General features: G+C 38.4%; 1 protein-coding gene across 1 annotated transcript in view; it reads right to left on the bottom strand.

The window, feature by feature from the left end:
• Positions 1-5,084: 5,084 nt before the first annotated feature.
• LOC107671876 (plexin-A1-like) overlaps positions 5,085-19,032 on the bottom strand; it is a 255,769-nt gene continuing 241,821 nt past the window's right edge. Inside the window, exons 27-32 of the mRNA XM_016464878.1 lie at positions 17,591-17,687; positions 14,572-14,762; positions 9,684-9,853; positions 9,362-9,574; positions 9,102-9,252; positions 5,085-5,706 (exon numbers count right to left, since the gene is read on the bottom strand). Of these exons, the coding sequence (XP_016320364.1) occupies positions 5,611-5,706; positions 9,102-9,252; positions 9,362-9,574; positions 9,684-9,853; positions 14,572-14,762; positions 17,591-17,687 (918 nt within the window). The 3' untranslated portion in view covers positions 5,085-5,610. The remainder of the gene's footprint in view (positions 5,707-9,101; positions 9,253-9,361; positions 9,575-9,683; positions 9,854-14,571; positions 14,763-17,590; positions 17,688-19,032) is intronic.

Raw genomic sequence — 19,032 nt, 5'->3', positions numbered from 1 at the left:
GAGTCTGACAGAATCATTTAAAGACTCGGTGGGCTCGCAATCATAGGGCAATTTGAGCTTTCCTTCAAAAAGAGTTTTAATTGAATTAGTCTAAGCGATTATATGCTCCGAACTAATGGGGGCAGTTTCATCTGGCAGGGCTCACTGAGCTGAATAAAGAGCCAAATCTCAGTTCCTCCATCATTACCGGGACTCAAATGTCAGGACGCTATCAGATAAACACTAGCACATACTGTTCACTCGTGAAAAATGCCTAGTTTGAGCGTTACTGTCTACATAGGCAGCTGACAACATCAAAAAAACTATTGAAATGGGACCTGTCCTATTCCTGTTATTGTTTTACGTTCAAGATTTGATCACCTTTACTTGCTATTACTAAATGTATGTAAAGATTGATTGTATGATTGTATTTGTATGTGTATGTGTGTGTATATATATATATATATATATATATATCAGTCGGAGTTATATCAAAAATTGTTATCTATCATCTGAAACAGATAACGGAAGCCGTTCCGGCGGATGACGTAAGAGTTGGCGTTGCGTGATACGATTCCAGGATTTTCATTTTATATATATATATTCAAATGAAAATGGCAACATCGTTTTATGAAGTATATGCTTTCATATGTGCTTTATTTTCACTGGAGGAAATCTGTGGTGTGATGAGGGGTGAACACAGCGAAAACTTAGGCTACAGTAGATGGGGAACCGATTGCTCCTAAGCAATAAGCCCCGTGAAGCCGTGGTTTACAGTGAACTTATAACAGCTAAGGGGCGCTATAAATTCACTGTAAACCACGGCTTCTTGGGGCTTATTGCTTTTATATATATATATATATATATATATATATATAATGTAAGCTATATATGGTTTAATTAATTGTTAGTCATTTTATTATCTATCTATCTATCTATCGCCAGCAGCTCAACTAAAGCAATAAATATGAATACAGATTGATGGTGCTAAAACTGTATTTATGACAAAGAACTGCACAGATGCAGATATTATAACAATCTAGATAAACACACACCTTGTCCTCTTTTTCTCGTTCTGCACCGCCGCGGTCTGCGGATTGAAAAAGAATGCACTGAAAGAGTCGATCGAAGCCTGCCGCCGTTTTCATATGAAATTTAAAGGGGACTGAGGCGACCACGAATTCGTGTACAAAGCTATATATGGTTTAATTAATTGTTAGTCATTTTATTATCTATCTATCTATCTATCGCCAGCAGCTCAACTAAAGCAATAAATATGAATACAGATTGATGGTGCTAACAATTTGATATTATTTATTAATAAATGTGTATCTGTAAATATGTTCTCTTCTTTTTTCAGTTCATCCCAATGCATTCTAGGATTGCCTTGAAATGAAATGCTGCTTCATAATTTTGCAATAAAGAAGAATCTATATGCTAAAGTAACAAAATGGCTCCTTAGGAACCATAACAGATTTTAGGGGGGCTGAGTAGTCATTTTAGGGGGGCTATAGCCCCCCCAAAATGGCCTAGCGACGCCCATGGGCCCAACCATAAAATTTCATCCCAGGTCTGTGAATTCATGCGACAGCTCTTAAGGTGTGGACATATTTATTGTTGGTAGATTAAATTTCAAATTAGAAATCCAGTCGTAGAAATTTCTCCTCATGAATTTTGTATTGTGTTCAAGAAGGTCACACAAATTCACTATTTTGATCAACAAAAAGTTGCGTGGTTGAAAAGTGACCCTCATGGCATTGCTATACAATTGACAATGGACCTTTTTTTGCCATCAGATTTGAAAAAAAAAACTAAATTTTACAGATAACATATCTATTATACATGATGTAGTAAAACAACTGAAAATCAGAAGACCAGGGACACAAGCAATTTTAGCGAAAAATGTTTAATCTCTCCTTGATGCATGTGTTTATTTACACATAATAAATTTGCAAAATAGGAAAGAGCACAATATTTACACAATGAGCATTTAACAGCCAACCTGTCACAGTTGATTCAAGTCTGAAACTCTTCAAAAGGTATCAGAATTAATAAAGTATTAAAATTATTTAGTTTTCGTTTTCTTTGAAATTTACATGCTCACATTTTGTTCCTACGCTTAAGTTAATTTATCCTTCCAAAAAATGATTTTTTCTTCAATCTGGAAACACCATGAGCGGAAATCAAAACCCGGATTGGTCTTTTGGACTGAGGAGGAGTGTAAGAAAGAGGGCGTGGCCAGACAACGATAAAGAGGCGTATGGAAAGAAATGGATTGTGGGAAATGGAAGGGTCAGAGGAGGTCGAGAAAAATGAGAGGAGTTGACAAGGCACTCTGTGCGAAACGAAAGCTCTGAGAGTCTGAAACACATTATGTTCGGCTTGTTTTCCCCTTTACTACAACTTCTTTTTTTGTTTGTTTGTTCCTGTACTCAAAGTAGTTCTCAAAACAAGTGTCGTAAAATGAGAGGCATCACTCAAATACTTTACACAGCGAAGTCTTTGAAATGTCAGAGAATCTCTGAAGAGTTACACAACTCAACATCTAAAAACGATTGAAAATCAAAGATAGCACTCGTCATAAAAAATAAATCGCATGAAAAGAAAGCCAAAGATGACATCAAAGTGAAACATGTCCTGAGACATTACAATGCAACCAGCTGCTTTACAATCACCATCACCAAAGTCCCGCTAACGTAGCACAAAGCAAAGCACATTGAGATTTTTCCATTTGGAAAACGACGATAAAAAAACAAAAAAAAAACATGGCTAGACCGTACATTATGATATGTAGAATGAACATTATCAGCCTTTGGAATGAAAGTAGAACAGCATGCTTGTATTCTCAAATCATTTTGTAATGTCGAAGCATGCAGAAACTCATCTACTGAAAGTGAACTGAACATACTAATGTAAGGAAAGCCAGACGGAGGGGGTCTAAATCACCTGTAATGCTAAACGTCTAGCCCTTTCCTTCTACTCTTAAAATTAAGACATACACGTTCGACAGTTGTGTATGTTAGGAAGTCTATCTATCCATCTACTTCATTGACACTTCCTTCCACATAGGCCTAAGATTGCCAGAAATGATCGCTAAGAGTTTATGAGAGCTAAACACAAACAAGCAAGCAAATCCAGCATCGAACTAATTCGTTTTCGAATTCGTAAACACCTAACAGGTAAACATCTCGAGTCTAAGGAGACTGTCTTTACCGTGGAAGATACGTTGTAGAGAGTTGTGGAGGCCTGCTCCGGGTTGATCAGGAGAAATCGCAATGGCATGAAATCAATAACGTAAACCATAATCCCAAAAGAAATAAATGTGTAAAGAGTGATTCAATATTACTTTCCCAACTGGAACGAACCCTGATGTATGGCTGAGGTAACGCGAGCGAGATCCCGTCAAACGTTCGGTTGGTGCGCCTCGCTCTTTCTCTCAATGGGTTTCTGACCTAAATCGTTCAAAGATGTTTCTATCGCATCTCAGAAAGTCTACTTCTGCTTTAATCTCAGTGGAAAGCCAAAGGAGGAGAGGCTTTCTCTTGTTTGAACACGACTGACTTTAAGAGAACTGCTGCAGCACATGAAAGCAAGTCACTGCAATACACATCCTCGCAGAGTTACCGACACTCGCAAGAGAGAAGAAAAAGAGAAACTCCAAAACAACCAAGATGGCGAAGAAAAGTAAAGCAGAGCTCGACTTCATCCGCTTGATACCCCTGAAACGGTTTGAGAATCGCTTCACATTTGTATTTGTAACACTGCAAATCACCAATCTTGATGGAAACGAGTTGAAAATCAAGAGAAAAAGCGCAAAAACATCCAATAAAAATGGCACAAGGAAGCCATGTAGCTTATGAGCTCAAAATTTAACAACAAAAAGTAAAATAAATACAAATACTCCATACAAAGATTCTACTTCCAAAAAAAGTATCTACTGCTGACATGGTGGGCGTTTAAGACCGTGACACAATAGATACCGTCTTTCTGAGATGAATTCAAATCAACTTAGCTTAACTATCAGTTTTGGTGAATGGGTAGCATTCACATACAATTATTCAGCTTAAAAACACGCTCTGTGCACAACAGTTTGATTGTTAAGTTTTTAACAAACGGAGGCTGCTAAAAAAGAAGTGGAACTGCATGGAATTAACATTTGCTACATTTACTGTGATGTCCAGTAGCACCTCACTGCAGAACACAAGATCCAGGGGGCGTGGTATCTACCACATCTAGGGGGTGGAGACGGGTAGGTTTAGGGGTGGAGATGGGTGGGTTTAGGGATTAGGGGGTGGAGACGGGTAGGTTTAGGTGTATGTAAGGTGGGAGGAGTTGGATCTGGATTCAACCACTCCCCCTGGATCTTGTGTTCTGCAGTGAGGACCATCTCGTGATATCACTGAACCTTCTCAGAATGCCATATTGTGACATCATCAGTAATGGAACACATTCGTCAGTTCTTCAATCTCAAGTTTTCCTTCATTCTAGACTGATTTGTGCAAAAATTACAGAGGCTTAGAGTGCTCACGTCTGAATATGAGAAAGGAACACAAAATTAAAATGTCCAATTATTAATTATCGATTGAGTTTTCACACGGAATAGCAAATAATATGTCCTCAAGTGGCTTTCAGACTAAAACCATAATAGCAATAAAGGTTGAAAGAAGTGTACAAAAACTAAATACAGATTCATCCACCAACTAAACAATGAACCTTTTGTTTTTCGTGAGGACGATTTCCCCCAAAAAACACTAGGTACCACATGGGAACACATTTGTCTGAGTTTGTTCTTTTTTGCACATTTTTTTCACTCTCAGTTCTTCAGTCACTAGGGTAGTCAACATTTAAATCATAGCACATTTCATCTAAAGAAAATCGTTTTTTGCACTAAACAACATTCAAATAAAACATGGCACAGGACATTTTTTTCGATATTTTTTTTTCATAGTTCAGTCTTTGTTTCACATATCAAATTCATCTTATTCTTTTCTATGTTAAAATGGAAAACTTTGTACGCATCTTTTCACTCTTTTTGTATAAAAATGCAGGTGTATTTATATATCTATACACATTTATATATATATATTTATATCATTTTCATTTGTTGTAGTTCCTGTAAATTGTGCAAATTCAGCAGTAACACAAGTGGCAGGAGACTGGAGTGAGTGAGTTGTTTGATCATCCCAAAGAGTTAAAAAAAAGATGTTAAAGTAAGCGCTAAAACAAAATTCTGTTTGTGTGTGTGTGGGTGGGGGGGGCACTGCTTTTATCCTTCATGGGCTTTAAGGTCTTCTGGCTCATAATACAAGACATCCTTGGTGAGTAAAAGCACACAAGCGTGGCTCAACACACACTCCAAAATGATAAAAATCCAAAAAACGAAGTCCTATTGGTTGGATGTGGCGTCCGGGGAGACATTCTGGTGCGTGTTGAGTTCAAAGGAAGTGATGAAAGAGGATTTCCACCCTGGGCTGAGGGGTCTCCAGTGTACTGCTTCTGTCCTTGCAGTCTGTTAGCTTAGTGTGTGTGTGTGTGTGTGTGTGTGCGCGCGTGCATGTGTATGACTGTGGGCGAGGGTCAGGAGGTCGGAGGGAGTCAGCTGAGGTGGGTGGAGAGATGGGGAGGGGGTCCTCAGCTTGCCAGAGCCATGGTATCGATAACCTGTTCCAGTTTACTGCGCAGTCTCTGTCGCCGAGCTAACTCATCCTTCTGTAGTGCGGACAGGATCTGTAGAGGAGGAAATGACCTCAGATTAGAATGTTTTCACGGTTTAGTAGGTAGTTATTTAGTTGGATTATGAGGCAAAAGGCTTGTGTGACAAAATTATAAATTACTGTATATACTCTCAGCATAAAAATGATAAAATACACAAAGCCTTAATTACACACTAGATATGGGTTTTTGCTCTTTATTTTGTTGCGCAAGTGCTTAAAGATGCTTCCTGTGTTGATTAGGATGTAGAAAAAGATACAAATAGATATAAAAATGACACCAAAGTGACCACAAAACACTCATTAGGATTTCTGAACTAGCAAGTAAACCTTCCAGGATAACTTAAAGACAGCATGAGCTGATTTTATGATTGATTTTGTCAATTTAATGCAATGGGAATTGATTGGATGATGAAAAATTGCAGAGGAAGGAGCTAAAAATAGAAGGGCTTGATGATGTCAGCTGAAAAGAAAAGTCGTTTCAGAAGCCGAGTGAATTTAAATTTAATAATGTTGATTTTAAAGAAGGTGGGGTTCCATCCTACAACCTTCTGGTTACCAGTCAAGATCTTTAACCACTTGGCTTCACCGCTTCCTTTAGGTATGTGTCTGTCTGCTGACGGAGATGCAAATGTGCCGCTCAGAACTTGTTTGCGAAACAGCGTGTGATGCTAACACCCATCTGCTTGGTTTAACCAAAAGCAAGTGTCTAAATGTAAGGAAACGGCAAAGAAAATAATCTCCAACACCCTCAGCGTCGGATAATGGACTGCTAATTTCCCTCCTGTTTTCAAGCAGGTTCAGCGAGGGTGTTCAAGTGGACACGTGTGCATCTGGATAATAAAGACTAATGAACATAAACGGCTGTTTAAAACGCAACCAGCTGCAGTGTATTAATGTCAGACAGAGAGAGGGAGAGCGGTTTCATAGAGAGCAGAGATGATGTTTGATGAGTTGTGTTAGACTAAACTCTCCCGAAGGTAAGAAAATGGAAGACGGAAATGAAATCGTTTAGAAAGAAACAAGGCTAGGTGCTAACTATGGACACCGTTTTATATCTGCTTAATGGGTGAAGAAACACAGTTGCAAATGTAGGAATAATTATGCAGACCCACTGTCTCTATTTCTTTTCTTTTCACTAAAACACACACGCATTTCTGTGTGAGGTAGAACTAAATGGTCTCCTTCGGCGGCTCATTATCTCTCCATTTATCCAGCCTGGCTGGAATGAGTCACTGCTTTTGACACATGATCTCGTGTGTGCTGTCAGATGGCGTTATGTGTGAAGGGCTACATGGATAATACTGTATCTGAGTGGCCATGTATTAACAGTGTTAGATTTCAGATTTTGCCATTTTAACAGTCTATTCTGGCCTGCTTCGGTTGAAATAGTAGAAGTACTAGTCAGAGTAGCTGCCATATTTTTTCATTTTTCCTCTATGAAATATTTTCAGAATGGCATACTACACACTATTTTTCAAAGAAAGTAGTATGCATTATTTATAGCAAAAGATTTTTCTGCATGCATGAAATAGCTACTACCTCTTTGCTGAATTGTTAAGTGTGCAACCAGAGCGCACTGTATGAAATAGTGTTTCACATGATGCTACACGCTCAACTTGATCTTCTATTTCCAAAATGAACTGAAAGTGATATTAACTGATTTTGTTTACACCTGGTCACTTCATGCATTTTCTCTGATCGGATATCTATCTGATTTGTTACAATGGCTCCATTTACACTTGGTCTTTGCAAAACGGATATAAATCCAATCTTTAATTCTCACGCTATATGCAAATTTAATGGAGTTCATGTCAACGAAAGCAACAAAAATGTGCTGCATTTTAGTCATCATCAGCTAATTTCAAGATCAAAGACCACAACAGGGGAGAGCGCGGCATCAGCACTGGAAAGATAAGTTAGTCTCACTACTTGATGAAGATAATTGTGTGTTGAGCATCTGCGTCTTACTTTCAGTTTCATTTGCGGCAGTTTGCACATCGGCTTGCTGAAGAGATACTCAACTACTCATCCGCGGCGATGCGTGTTGCATTAGCGCTGTCATATCTGACTATAACAGCCTATAACATTCTCTCACATGCGTATTTTTTATTATTTTGGGAGGAGTAAAATTTACATATGTGGTTTCAACAACCAGATGCATTTACATTTGTCCAGTTTCACCACCTGAAGTGGTTTGAGCGATCAGATTTAAATGTTTTGAAATCGTTTCCGATAGCTATGCGATCAGAGAAAATGCTTGAAGTGACCAGGTGTAAACAGGCCCTAATATTTTATGCATTTTTAAAATTAATCTCTGAAATACCTAGATGCAACTTGTGGAGTTAAACATGCAAATGTGTGGTCATGTGACAACGTGTGTGAAATGTTTGTTACTTATTGCATCCTATGCATATTAATGACAACAACAGTAATTATATATGGTTCAACTGGATTTGCCTAAAAACCAAAGTGTTGACAAAGTTGCTACCCAACACCAAAATTACCTACATTAAAAAAAATTGTTATTATTAAATATTGACATGGTTTATTGTTACCATTACCATACAATATACTAAAATTAGCATGACATATACAGTAGAGTTTGACTGTTGATGTCGTCAACAAAGATATGTACGGAGCCCCTAAAGGGACATGGTGGTGGGAAAAAAATTCGGGGTGGGAGGAAATTTTTTTTTGCGTTCTCTCGCAAAAGATATTTGCGTTTTGCGAGGGAACGCAAAGTTTCTCGAGGGAATGCAAAAGTTTTGCGAGGGCACGCAAAGTTTCTCGAGGGAATGCAAAAGTTTTGCGAGGGCACGCAAAGTTTCTCGAGGGAATGCAAAAGTTTTGCGAGGGCACGCAAAGTTTCTCGAGGGAATGCAAAAGTTTTGCGAGGGCACGCAAAGTTTCTCGAGGGAATGCAAAAGTTTTGCGAGGGCACGCAAAGTTTCTCGAGGGAATGCAAAAGTTTTGCGAGGGCACGCAAAGTTTCTCGAGGGAATGCAAAAGTTTTGCGAGGGCACGCAAAGTTTCTCGAGGGAATGCAAAAGTTTTGCGAGGGCACGCAAAGTTTCTCGAGGGAATGCAAAAGTTTTGCGAGGGCACGCAAAGTTTCTCGAGGGAACGCAAAAGTTTTGCGAGAGAACGCAAAAAAAAATTTCCTCCCACCCCGAATTTTTTTCCCACCACCATGTCCCTTTAGGGGCTCCGTAGATATGGGTAATGTTTTCCCTTCCGCTTAATTATTTTTTATTTTATTCTTTACATTCATTTTATTCAATGCACAATATTACAGTAAAATTGCATTTTATTATCTGCATTTAGCATCTTTAGCATATATAAATAATAGTATGCACTCTGTGCAGTATGCCAGTATTCCATTCTGAACACAGCTTTTCTTTTTCTCACCTCGTCTTTGTACTTGGCGATGTAGGAGTAGATCTCGTGGAGGGCGCTCATGCTGTTAAACTGGCTCAGGTGGAGTCTGGACTGCTCTGCGAGATAAGCGCTCATGTCCTGATCACTGATGGCGGGCATGCGTGCGATGTCTGAGTAATACCTGCAGGACAGCATAACAGCAGGTCCAGATGAGTGTGATGATTCGGGGTCTTTGAAGGTTATAATTAGCGACTAATATTTTCTGCTAAGCAAGATCTTAGTCCACTTACCTTTCTACCCAGTTCTTGTAGTTGGGAATATCTTTAGCGTAGAGCAGCTTATTGGAAGGGGAATCTTTGCCGAGCTTGTGTTCAGATGTAGAGCAGGAGTCCATGAATGTTTGGGCCACTACGGAGAGACACGCATCTGTGATGCTGTTCTTGTGGATGTCGAACACAAACTGAGGGTTCTTGATCACGTTCACCCAGAACCTCAATGGCAAACTGAGAACGAGGGGAAGGAAACCGGTAGATAATGAGAACAAAATCCAACTGATTTCATAAAACAGTCGTTTAATTTTGAATGAAATGTTTAAGCGGTGTCGCTCCTCACCAGTTGCTCTTCCAGGTGTGTCGGACATCTGAATCTGTGATTTGGTGTTTGTCCGCCTGCTCGTCCAGGAAGTCAAACATGTATTTAATGGCGAGAGGGAGGGCACTACCACGGTGAGCCGTGCTGAATATCGTCTCAAACAAATCATCAACGAATTTCTGTAAAGTACCCTGTAGAGAAAGAAGAAAACAGAAAGATCTTGTCTGAGATTCTTAATGAATATGACTGTCGAATGTCCTTTTTTTCATATACAATAAATATGAAATCAGTGGTTCTCAAATGGTTATGCCTAAACACTAAGTGTAACAGTAAAATTACCTAAATATATCATACAAAATGAAAATAAATGCTCCTTAACATTAAATACTGGAATTGTTTAGATATTAGCATGACATAAACATTAGAGCGTGACTGCTGATGTCATCAACAAAATATTGATGTATATTTTTTCCTGTCGGTTTCAAAAGCTCAATTTTTTTATTTTATTTAATGCTCAATATTATGGTTAGTTGCATTTTAATATCGTCTCAAACAAATCATCAACGAATTTCTGTAAAGTACCCTGTAGAGAAAGAAGAAAACAGAAAGATCTTGTCTGAGATTCTTAATGAATATGACTGTCGAATGTCCTTTTTTTCATATACAATAAATATGAAATCAGTGGTTCTCAAATGGTTATGCCTAAACACTAAGTGTAACAGTAAAATTACCTAAATATATCATACAAAATGAAAATAAATGCTCCTTAACATTAAATACTGGAATTGTTTAGATATTAGCATGACATAAACATTAGAGCGTGACTGCTGATGTCATCAACAAAATATTGATGTATATTTTTTCCTGTCGGTTTCAAAAGCTCAATTTTTTTATTTTATTTAATGCTCAATATTATGGTTAGTTGCATTTTAATTAATTACATTTAACATCTTTTTTTTTTCCCCACAAGCTGACAACCATTGTATTACAGAAACTTTACACACATAAAAGCCTGAAAACGTAATGATTCGAAGCTACTTGCACAAAATCGCTACTTGCAAAAACTTACTAAAGGCCTAAAATCGCTAAACAGCCTCAAGCAGCCGAACAGGAGATGTCGGTTTATTCATCATGTCTGAGAGCAGGAGAACAGCAGTGGCTCTCAGATAATATGGAGTGTGTTGATTAGAATGCTGGTGTGTGTGTGTGTGTGTGTGTGTACGAGACAGACAGACACAGTCCATGAGGTTTCCCAGCATTCATTCCGCGCTCTGTCACCACGCACCATGAAGCACTCGATCCACAACAAATTACCTGTCTCCTGCTGTTCTCTTCCGCTCCAGCATTACATTTAGCTATCGTTTTTTATTATGTATCAAAATTGACCACCCGAGAGGCTTGTAAACATATTCTGATTTCATTTTTTTCCTAGCCTAACAATTAGGAGGCAAAGCAATAAGCTACAGAACCAAGAATGGGGGAGGAAGATTAGAAATAAGATAGCAGGAATATTATATTGTGTCCCAACCAGGCGCGATGCCACCAAATTCAAGCGATTTCTCTGTCAAAACTGAATTTGAATCTGGGACAATTACAGCCAATCAGAACATATTTGATGCTTATTGCATTTGGTTAGGATAAAAGCACAATTTTGCCTTGCTTTTATCATCCTCAAAACTTAAAGATTGACAAAGTGAAAATTCATCTCAGTTCTTAGGCCCTGTTTACACCTGGTATTAAGATGCCTTATTGTTGATCCAATCACAACTAGACAATGCTAAATACAGGTGTAAACAGGGTCCGAAAAGTTAGCAAGACGGGATTTAAATCTTGCTGCTGAAATCGGAAGTTTGGTTTGAAGGCAAAAAAATAAAATAAAATGTAAAAAACAAAATGTTCTCTTACCACTCATGATTCTGACACAAACCCACAGTGTTCTGTGTATTTTTTTGGCTTTCAGACCAGAAATGAAAGCAGCTGCTCTAAATATTGTTTTCCGTTGCCTCTTTTTGTGTTCGATATGTAAATTTCACAATATTAATCAGATCAGAAAAAGCCCATACATATTCCTGCCCTGCAAAGAAATTAGGAAAGCGGTCGAAATGGACAAAAGAGACACCAGATGTTAAATGGAATGTGCACCCCCCAACCACTCCCTCGTGATCCAATCGACCAAAACACATCTTATTAGCAGGATTAAGAGAGAAAACTTCATGCAAGCTCACCTTGGTGGCCAGCAGTCGTGTCAGGTAGATCTCTGACACCATCTTGCTCCCGCGATCGCCCTCGCGCTGGTCTGCATGGTCGTGGTTTTTGACGAGGTGCCAGAGTTTGGTACCGCTCTCTAGATCGGGCGTGATCATGGGCGTCCGGGACCGCAGACTGTCTGGGCTGCTGGCCGTCCTCAACATGCTCTCTGAAGAGAAAAACAAAGTCAATCATCAAAAGATTTCTAGCATTTTATAAAACAGATTGCACTATTTTTACATTTGCTAGGATGAGAAACAATAAAACTTGCCAAAAGAATTGTTCATTCTGATTAATGTTAAAGTTCAACAAACTATCTAGTAAAAATTGATGTCTTTTATCATGTTCCTTATACTGCCGCCATTTTATAAAAGCAATGCGGCAGCAATTTGACAGCAATTTTATCTTAGTCAAGGGTGTTTTAGGTACTCGTACAGCATTAAAATCACTGTAACGCATTGCCTCTCGAGGCTTATTGCTTTTATTTCATCATAATCTGTGCTATCTGGATGGTTCAGAAATATCTGGTAGTATTGAATCCACCCATCTTCATAAATATAATATAAAGCATAAAACAGTCACATCGGCGGTTGTAAATCAGGTCCGGTGGTCTCTTCTATCTGATGAGCAGTCAGCTTCTAAATACCCAGGAGTTACACATCAAAGATGAGAGCAGAGAGGAGCTGAGCTCTGGTTAATGGATGGTTAAGCACAGTAATCTGTCTGAGGATAAGGCATTCTGGGTAAGGATCATTTCCCGTGGATGCCCTAAACTACAATGAATATACTGCATCTGCAGAATCCATCAAAAACTCCCTCAGGTTTATTCTATCCTTAAGTGGCAAGTGGGAGTGAAAGATAGAGTCCCGCATCTGGATTCTAGTTAATCAGTCACAGACTGGCAGGCCGGCGTGCTTGAAAGAAACAGCCACTGTAAGCTTAATTTGGCTCCTCGCAGCGCTTTTATATTACACCGCATAAAAAAGTCAAGGCTTAGAAAAACATAATAGTAAAAAAGCAAATAAATAATAAATAAAGGAATAAATAAACCAGGGAATGAGCATTTTTAAGCTACACAGAGACCACAAGATAGCGGAGATAAACACTAATGGCTGAAACTTACTCTGTGCAAGTACGTCAATGCAGACGTTCAGGCACCGAAATGTGTCAGAAGGCAATTCATAAAGCAATACGAGTGTGTGTTGCCTTCACAGTGTTGCTGCAACGATGGGAATTAGCATAAACGGTCTTCTACGGTCAAGTTTTTAGTTCATGTAAACCACAGATGCAGCAAGTGCAAAGAGAAGTTATAAAATATCTAGTTTGCATTAAATTGATCTATAAATGTATAAATAAAGACATTTATATTGTTACTAAAGAAGATTTTCTTTGAAAATTTAGATCAAAGAATCTTGAAATAATTTATTATGGTGCCCTACAAAACAAAACAAAAACAATACAAAGCAAAAAAACTAAAAAAAAACATTGTTTTCAGCATTGATCATATGAAAATGTTTCTGGAGCACCAAATCAGCATATTAAAATAATTTCTGAAGGATCATGGGACACTGTAGACTAGAGTAATGGTGGCTAAAATTCAGCTTTATTACCACAGGAATAAATTAAATTTCAAAATATATTAAAATAGACAACAGTTCTTTTAAATTGCAATATTATTTCACAATTTTACTGTATCACATAAATATCTTTGATCAAATAAAAACAACAACAACTAACAACCCCTAAACTTTTGAACAAACTTGTATATTTTATTTGCTTCTGTATATATCAATCAGCATTATATCAATCACCCTGCTTTCTAAATATTGATATCAGCTATAGAAAACCCCATATTGGATGATCGCTGGCCAAACATTTGCCTTTGTGTATTTGCAGTTGCATTTTTACGAGTATGTTTCTGGCCAAACAGGCCATCCACGCCTGCTTGGTGCTAGCAATGCACAAGTGTTTGTATCTCGTTTCTCAATGTGGCACAAATCGCATATAATGTTCAGCTCAGGATAATAAAGGATGACACGAATATATAAAAATACCCTGTGAGCAGTCTGAAATAAGACTTCCTCTGTTCTCTCCCGTGGTCCTTGAATGCATCGTTCATTATTAATGGTACGAGTGTCAAACTTCATTACGGAGGCCCAGGGAGATGCAAATCTGTCCGGTGCTCTTATCGCCATGTCCATTCTGAGGCTGGGGAGGAACGTTCCTTAGGGTATTGAAGATATGAATTCACTTCCTGTGCTGGGGTGTGAAGGGATTTGGAACAATGTTCAAAGGTATTTTCTGGAGCTTACATATCCAGGAAATCAAATAAAAAACGTAAGAGCCAGATCATGTAATGACCACGATCTGCACCAGCATCACTCCGACACCACAGTGACTGCGCTAACCGCTGCCATTTCTATGGCAACGAGCGAAACACGACTTGAACAACAATATGAATGTGTGTCCAGTGTTTGAGCACTCAGAGAATTATTCCAGACATGAACTGCCCTGCAAAGAAATTAGGAAAGCGGTCGAAATGGACAAAAGAGACACCAGATGTTAAATGGAATGTGCACCCCCCAACCACTCCCTCGTGATCCAATCGACCAAAACACATCTTATTAGCAGGATTAAGAGAGAAAACTTCATGCAAGCTCACCTTGGTGGCCAGCAGTCGTGTCAGGTAGATCTCTGACACCATCTTGCTCCCGCGATCGCCCTCGCGCTGGTCTGCATGGTCGTGGTTTTTGACGAGGTGCCAGAGTTTGGTACCGCTCTCTAGATCGGGCGTGATCATGGGCGTCCGGGACCGCAGACTGTCTGGGCTGCTGGCCGTCCTCAACATGCTCTCTGAAGAGAAAAACAAAGTCAATCATCAAAAGATTTCTAGCATTTTATAAAACAGATTGCACTATTTTTACATTTGCTAGGATGAGAAACAATAAAACTTGCCAAAAGAATTGTTCATTCTGATTAATGTTAAAGTTCAACAAACTATCTAGTAAAAATTGATGTCTTTTATCATGTTCCTTATACTGCCGCCATTTTATAAAAGCAATGCGGCAGCAATTTGACAGCAATTTTATCTTAGTCAAGGGTGTTTTAGGTACTCGTACAGCATTAAAATCACTGTAACGCATTGCCTCTCGAGGCTTATTGCTTTTATTTCATCATAATCTGTGCTATCTGGATGGTTCAGAAATATCTGGTAGTATTGAATCCACCCATCTTCATAAATATAATATAAAGCATAAAACAGTCACATCGGCGGTTGTAAATCAGGTCCGGCGGTCTCTTCTATCTGATGAGCAGTCAGCTTCTAAATACCCAGGAGTTACACATCAAAGATGAGAGCAGAGAGGAGCTGAGCTCTGGTTAATGGATGGTTAAGCACAGTAATCTGTCTGAGGATAAGGCATTCTGGGTAAGGATCATTTCCCGTGGATGCCCTAAACTACAATGAATATACTGCATCTGCAGAATCCATCAAAAACTCCCTCAGGTTTATTCTATCCTTAAGTGGCAAGTGGGAGTGAAAGATAGAGTCCCGCATCTGGATTCTAGTTAATCAGTCACAGACTGGCAGGCCGGCGTGCTTGAAAGAAACAGCCACTGTAAGCTTAATTTGGCTCCTCGCAGCGCTTTTATATTACACCGCATAAAAAAGTCAAGGCTTAGAAAAACATAATAGTAAAAAAGCAAATAAATAATAAATAAAGGAATAAATAAACCAGGGAATGAGCATTTTTAAGCTACACAGAGACCACAAGATAGCGGAGATAAACACTAATGGCTGAAACTTACTCTGTGCAAGTACGTCAATGCAGACGTTCAGGCACCGAAATGTGTCAGAAGGCAATTCATAAAGCAATACGAGTGTGTGTTGCCTTCACAGTGTTGCTGCAACGATGGGAATTAGCATAAACGGTCTTCTACGGTCAAGTTTTTAGTTCATGTAAACCACAGATGCAGCAAGTGCAAAGAGAAGTTATAAAATATCTAGTTTGCATTAAATTGATCTATAAATGTATAAATAAAGACATTTATATTGTTACTAAAGAAGATTTTCTTTGAAAATTTAGATCAAAGAATCTTGAAATAATTTATTATGGTGCCCTACAAAACAAAACAAAAACAACACAAAGCAAAAAAACTAAAAAAAACCATTGTTTTCAGCATTGATCATATGAAAATGTTTCTGGAGCACCAAATCAGCATATTAAAATAATTTCTGAAGGATCATGGGACACTGTAGACTAGAGTAATGGTGGCTAAAATTCAGCTTTATTACCACAGGAATAAATTAAATTTCAAAATATATTAAAATAGACAACAGTTCTTTTAAATTGCAATATTATTTCACAATTTTACTGTATCACATAAATATCTTTGATCAAATAAAAACAACAACAACTAACAACCCCTAAACTTTTGAACAAACTTGTATATTTTATTTGCTTCTGTATATATCAATCAGCATTATATCAATCACCCTGCTTTCTAAATATTGATATCAGCTATAGAAAACCCCATATTGGATGATCGCTGGCCAAACATTTGCCTTTGTGTATTTGCAGTTGCATTTTTACGAGTATGTTTCTGGCCAAACAGGCCATCCACGCCTGCTTGGTGCTAGCAATGCACAAGTGTTTGTATCTCGTTTCTCAATGTGGCACAAATCGCATATAATGTTCAGCTCAGGATAATAAAGGATGACACGAATATATAAAAATACCCTGTGAGCAGTCTGAAATAAGACTTCCTCTGTTCTCTCCCGTGGTCCTTGAATGCATCGTTCATTATTAATGGTACGAGTGTCAAACTTCATTACGGAGGCCCAGGGAGATGCAAATCTGTCCGGTGCTCTTATCGCCATGTCCATTCTGAGGCTGGGGAGGAACGTTCCTTAGGGTATTGAAGATATGAATTCACTTCCTGTGCTGGGGTGTGAAGGGATTTGGAACAATGTTCAAAGGTATTTTCTGGAGCTTACATATCCAGGAAATCAAATAAAAAACGTAAGAGCCAGATCATGTAATGACCACGATCTGCACCAGCATCACTCCGACACCACAGTGACTGCGCTAACCGCTGCCATTTCTATGGCAACGAGCGAAACACGACTTGAACAACAATATGAATGTGTGTCCAGTGTTTGAGCACTCAGAGAATTATTCCAGACATGAAGCCCCCTCTCAAAGGGAAATATAATGGACGTCTGCCATGAGAGAGCCATGGCTTGAGTGCATGTAATTCTGCGGCAATCACGGATACTCGCTTCCGAGGAGGACAGACAACATTAAACAGCTTTTTCTCTCTGATCCCCTTTCCCTTTTTTTGGGTTGAGGAACAAAACACCTTCAGTTCTGTGCTATCATCACCTCTTATTCGCACAAACAGCCAAAGTGCTCCGAAAACAAAACAAAATCATCACAAAGAACAGCGAAAAACATCAAGTCTGCCAGCTTTTTGAAATCGAGACACGAGGACACGATACTAGCGCGAGTCCTCATTTTCAGGGGAAAAATAGAGGCCAGTGAGCTCTGGGTGCAATACATAGAAATCTTTCAGTTGAATATGGCAAATGTGATCTTGCTCCTCTAATGAAAGTCTCTGAGGAGACGATACTTGGAAGTTCTGAGGAGAAAATCAAAAGACGTTGAGACAAGAGTTCGTACCGTATCTGCTGAGGGACTTGGTGAAGGTGGACGAGTTTGAGATGTTGTACGCAGAGTTTTGCTTTGGCACCAGGGCGATAACAGACCCATCTGTTACCTGAGAACAGTGAGAAACACAACATTACCGCAAATTACTCAGAGAAAACTCAATCATAGAGACATTAGCAGACTCTGCTAATCATAGATATATTATGCAACAATACTTGGTAAAGCTCACAGATCAAACTGTACATTGTGTATCAGATGCAAAAAAAAAAAAAGAAATCACAATATTTACACTACCGGTTAAGCTCCAAGTTTGGAGATTTTTAAAAATGCTTTTGATAACTGAGCACCAAATAAGCATTTTAGAATTATTTCTGAAGAATCATGTGATATTGAAGACTGGATTAATGATTAAAATTCAGCTTTGCAGTCACAGGAAAAAAATGACATTAAAAAAATCAAATTAAAAAAAATTGTAACAATATTTCACAATATTACTGGTTTTACTGTATTTTTGAGAAAATAAATGCAGCCTGGGTGAGCTTAAGATAGTGCTTTCAAAAATATTACAAAATATTAATTATTCCAAACTTTTCACTGTTAGTGTTTGATATATGACTAATATGTCATCTTGATTACAAATGTTTAGTAATCAAGACCATAAAACAACTTTTAAATGTGTTCTCACCTTATTTGACCAGTGAGTTACCATAACTTTTACAGTCATTCATGATAAATGCATAAGAATATTTCAAAATAATTCAATAGAGATTACTGGAAATCATTTCCATTTGTATATCAGGTAAGAATACTTGAATATAAGAATAATTAAGATATCCTTTGTGTAAAAAAGGCTCTCTCTCTCACTCTCTCTCTCTCTATATATATATATATATATATACTAACCCTTTAATATAATTTTATTGATATATATATGTACAGTGGGTACGGAAAGTATTCAGACCCCCTTACCTAATTCGGAGTTATATTAAAAATTGTCTTTGATCTTTCAAGATGTTTAATGCCACTCAGTGGGTGATGCATTCATCAGTCCAAAAGAAGTTCAATAAAAAGCGCCCATCCATTAAAAAAAATTGTGTCTCACACGGCTCACACGGGGGGTGAACAAAGGCCTCCTGTAGTGAAAGCAAAGTTTCCTTACTTTAGCAAAGGAAAACCAGTCTCCTCTTGGCTTGTATCGAAATCCTCTGACATTCTTCTTTACAAATCCTCGTTTTGTACTTCTAATAAGTGACCATTTTTTAGTTTTGATCTCTCCGCTGCACTTCCGCATTCATCACTTCTGAGCGGCGCATGCGCAACGCTGAACTCATACGTCATCCGCCCAGAGCTGCTTCCAGTGTACAACAGTGAGCGCAAGCGAGATTAAAGTGATTATTACGTTTTGAATATGGATATTTTTCTTACAAAAACGCATCGATTCGCTACAGAAGGCC

The sequence above is a fragment of the Sinocyclocheilus anshuiensis genome, unplaced genomic scaffold (genome assembly GCF_001515605.1).
Source record: "Sinocyclocheilus anshuiensis isolate Anshui unplaced genomic scaffold, SAMN03320099.WGS_v1.1 scaffold1089, whole genome shotgun sequence".
Classification (NCBI taxonomy): Eukaryota; Metazoa; Chordata; class Actinopteri; order Cypriniformes; family Cyprinidae; genus Sinocyclocheilus; species Sinocyclocheilus anshuiensis.
The sequence above is the reverse complement of the archived record's forward strand: the minus strand, read 5'-3'. Positions and strand labels throughout refer to the sequence as shown.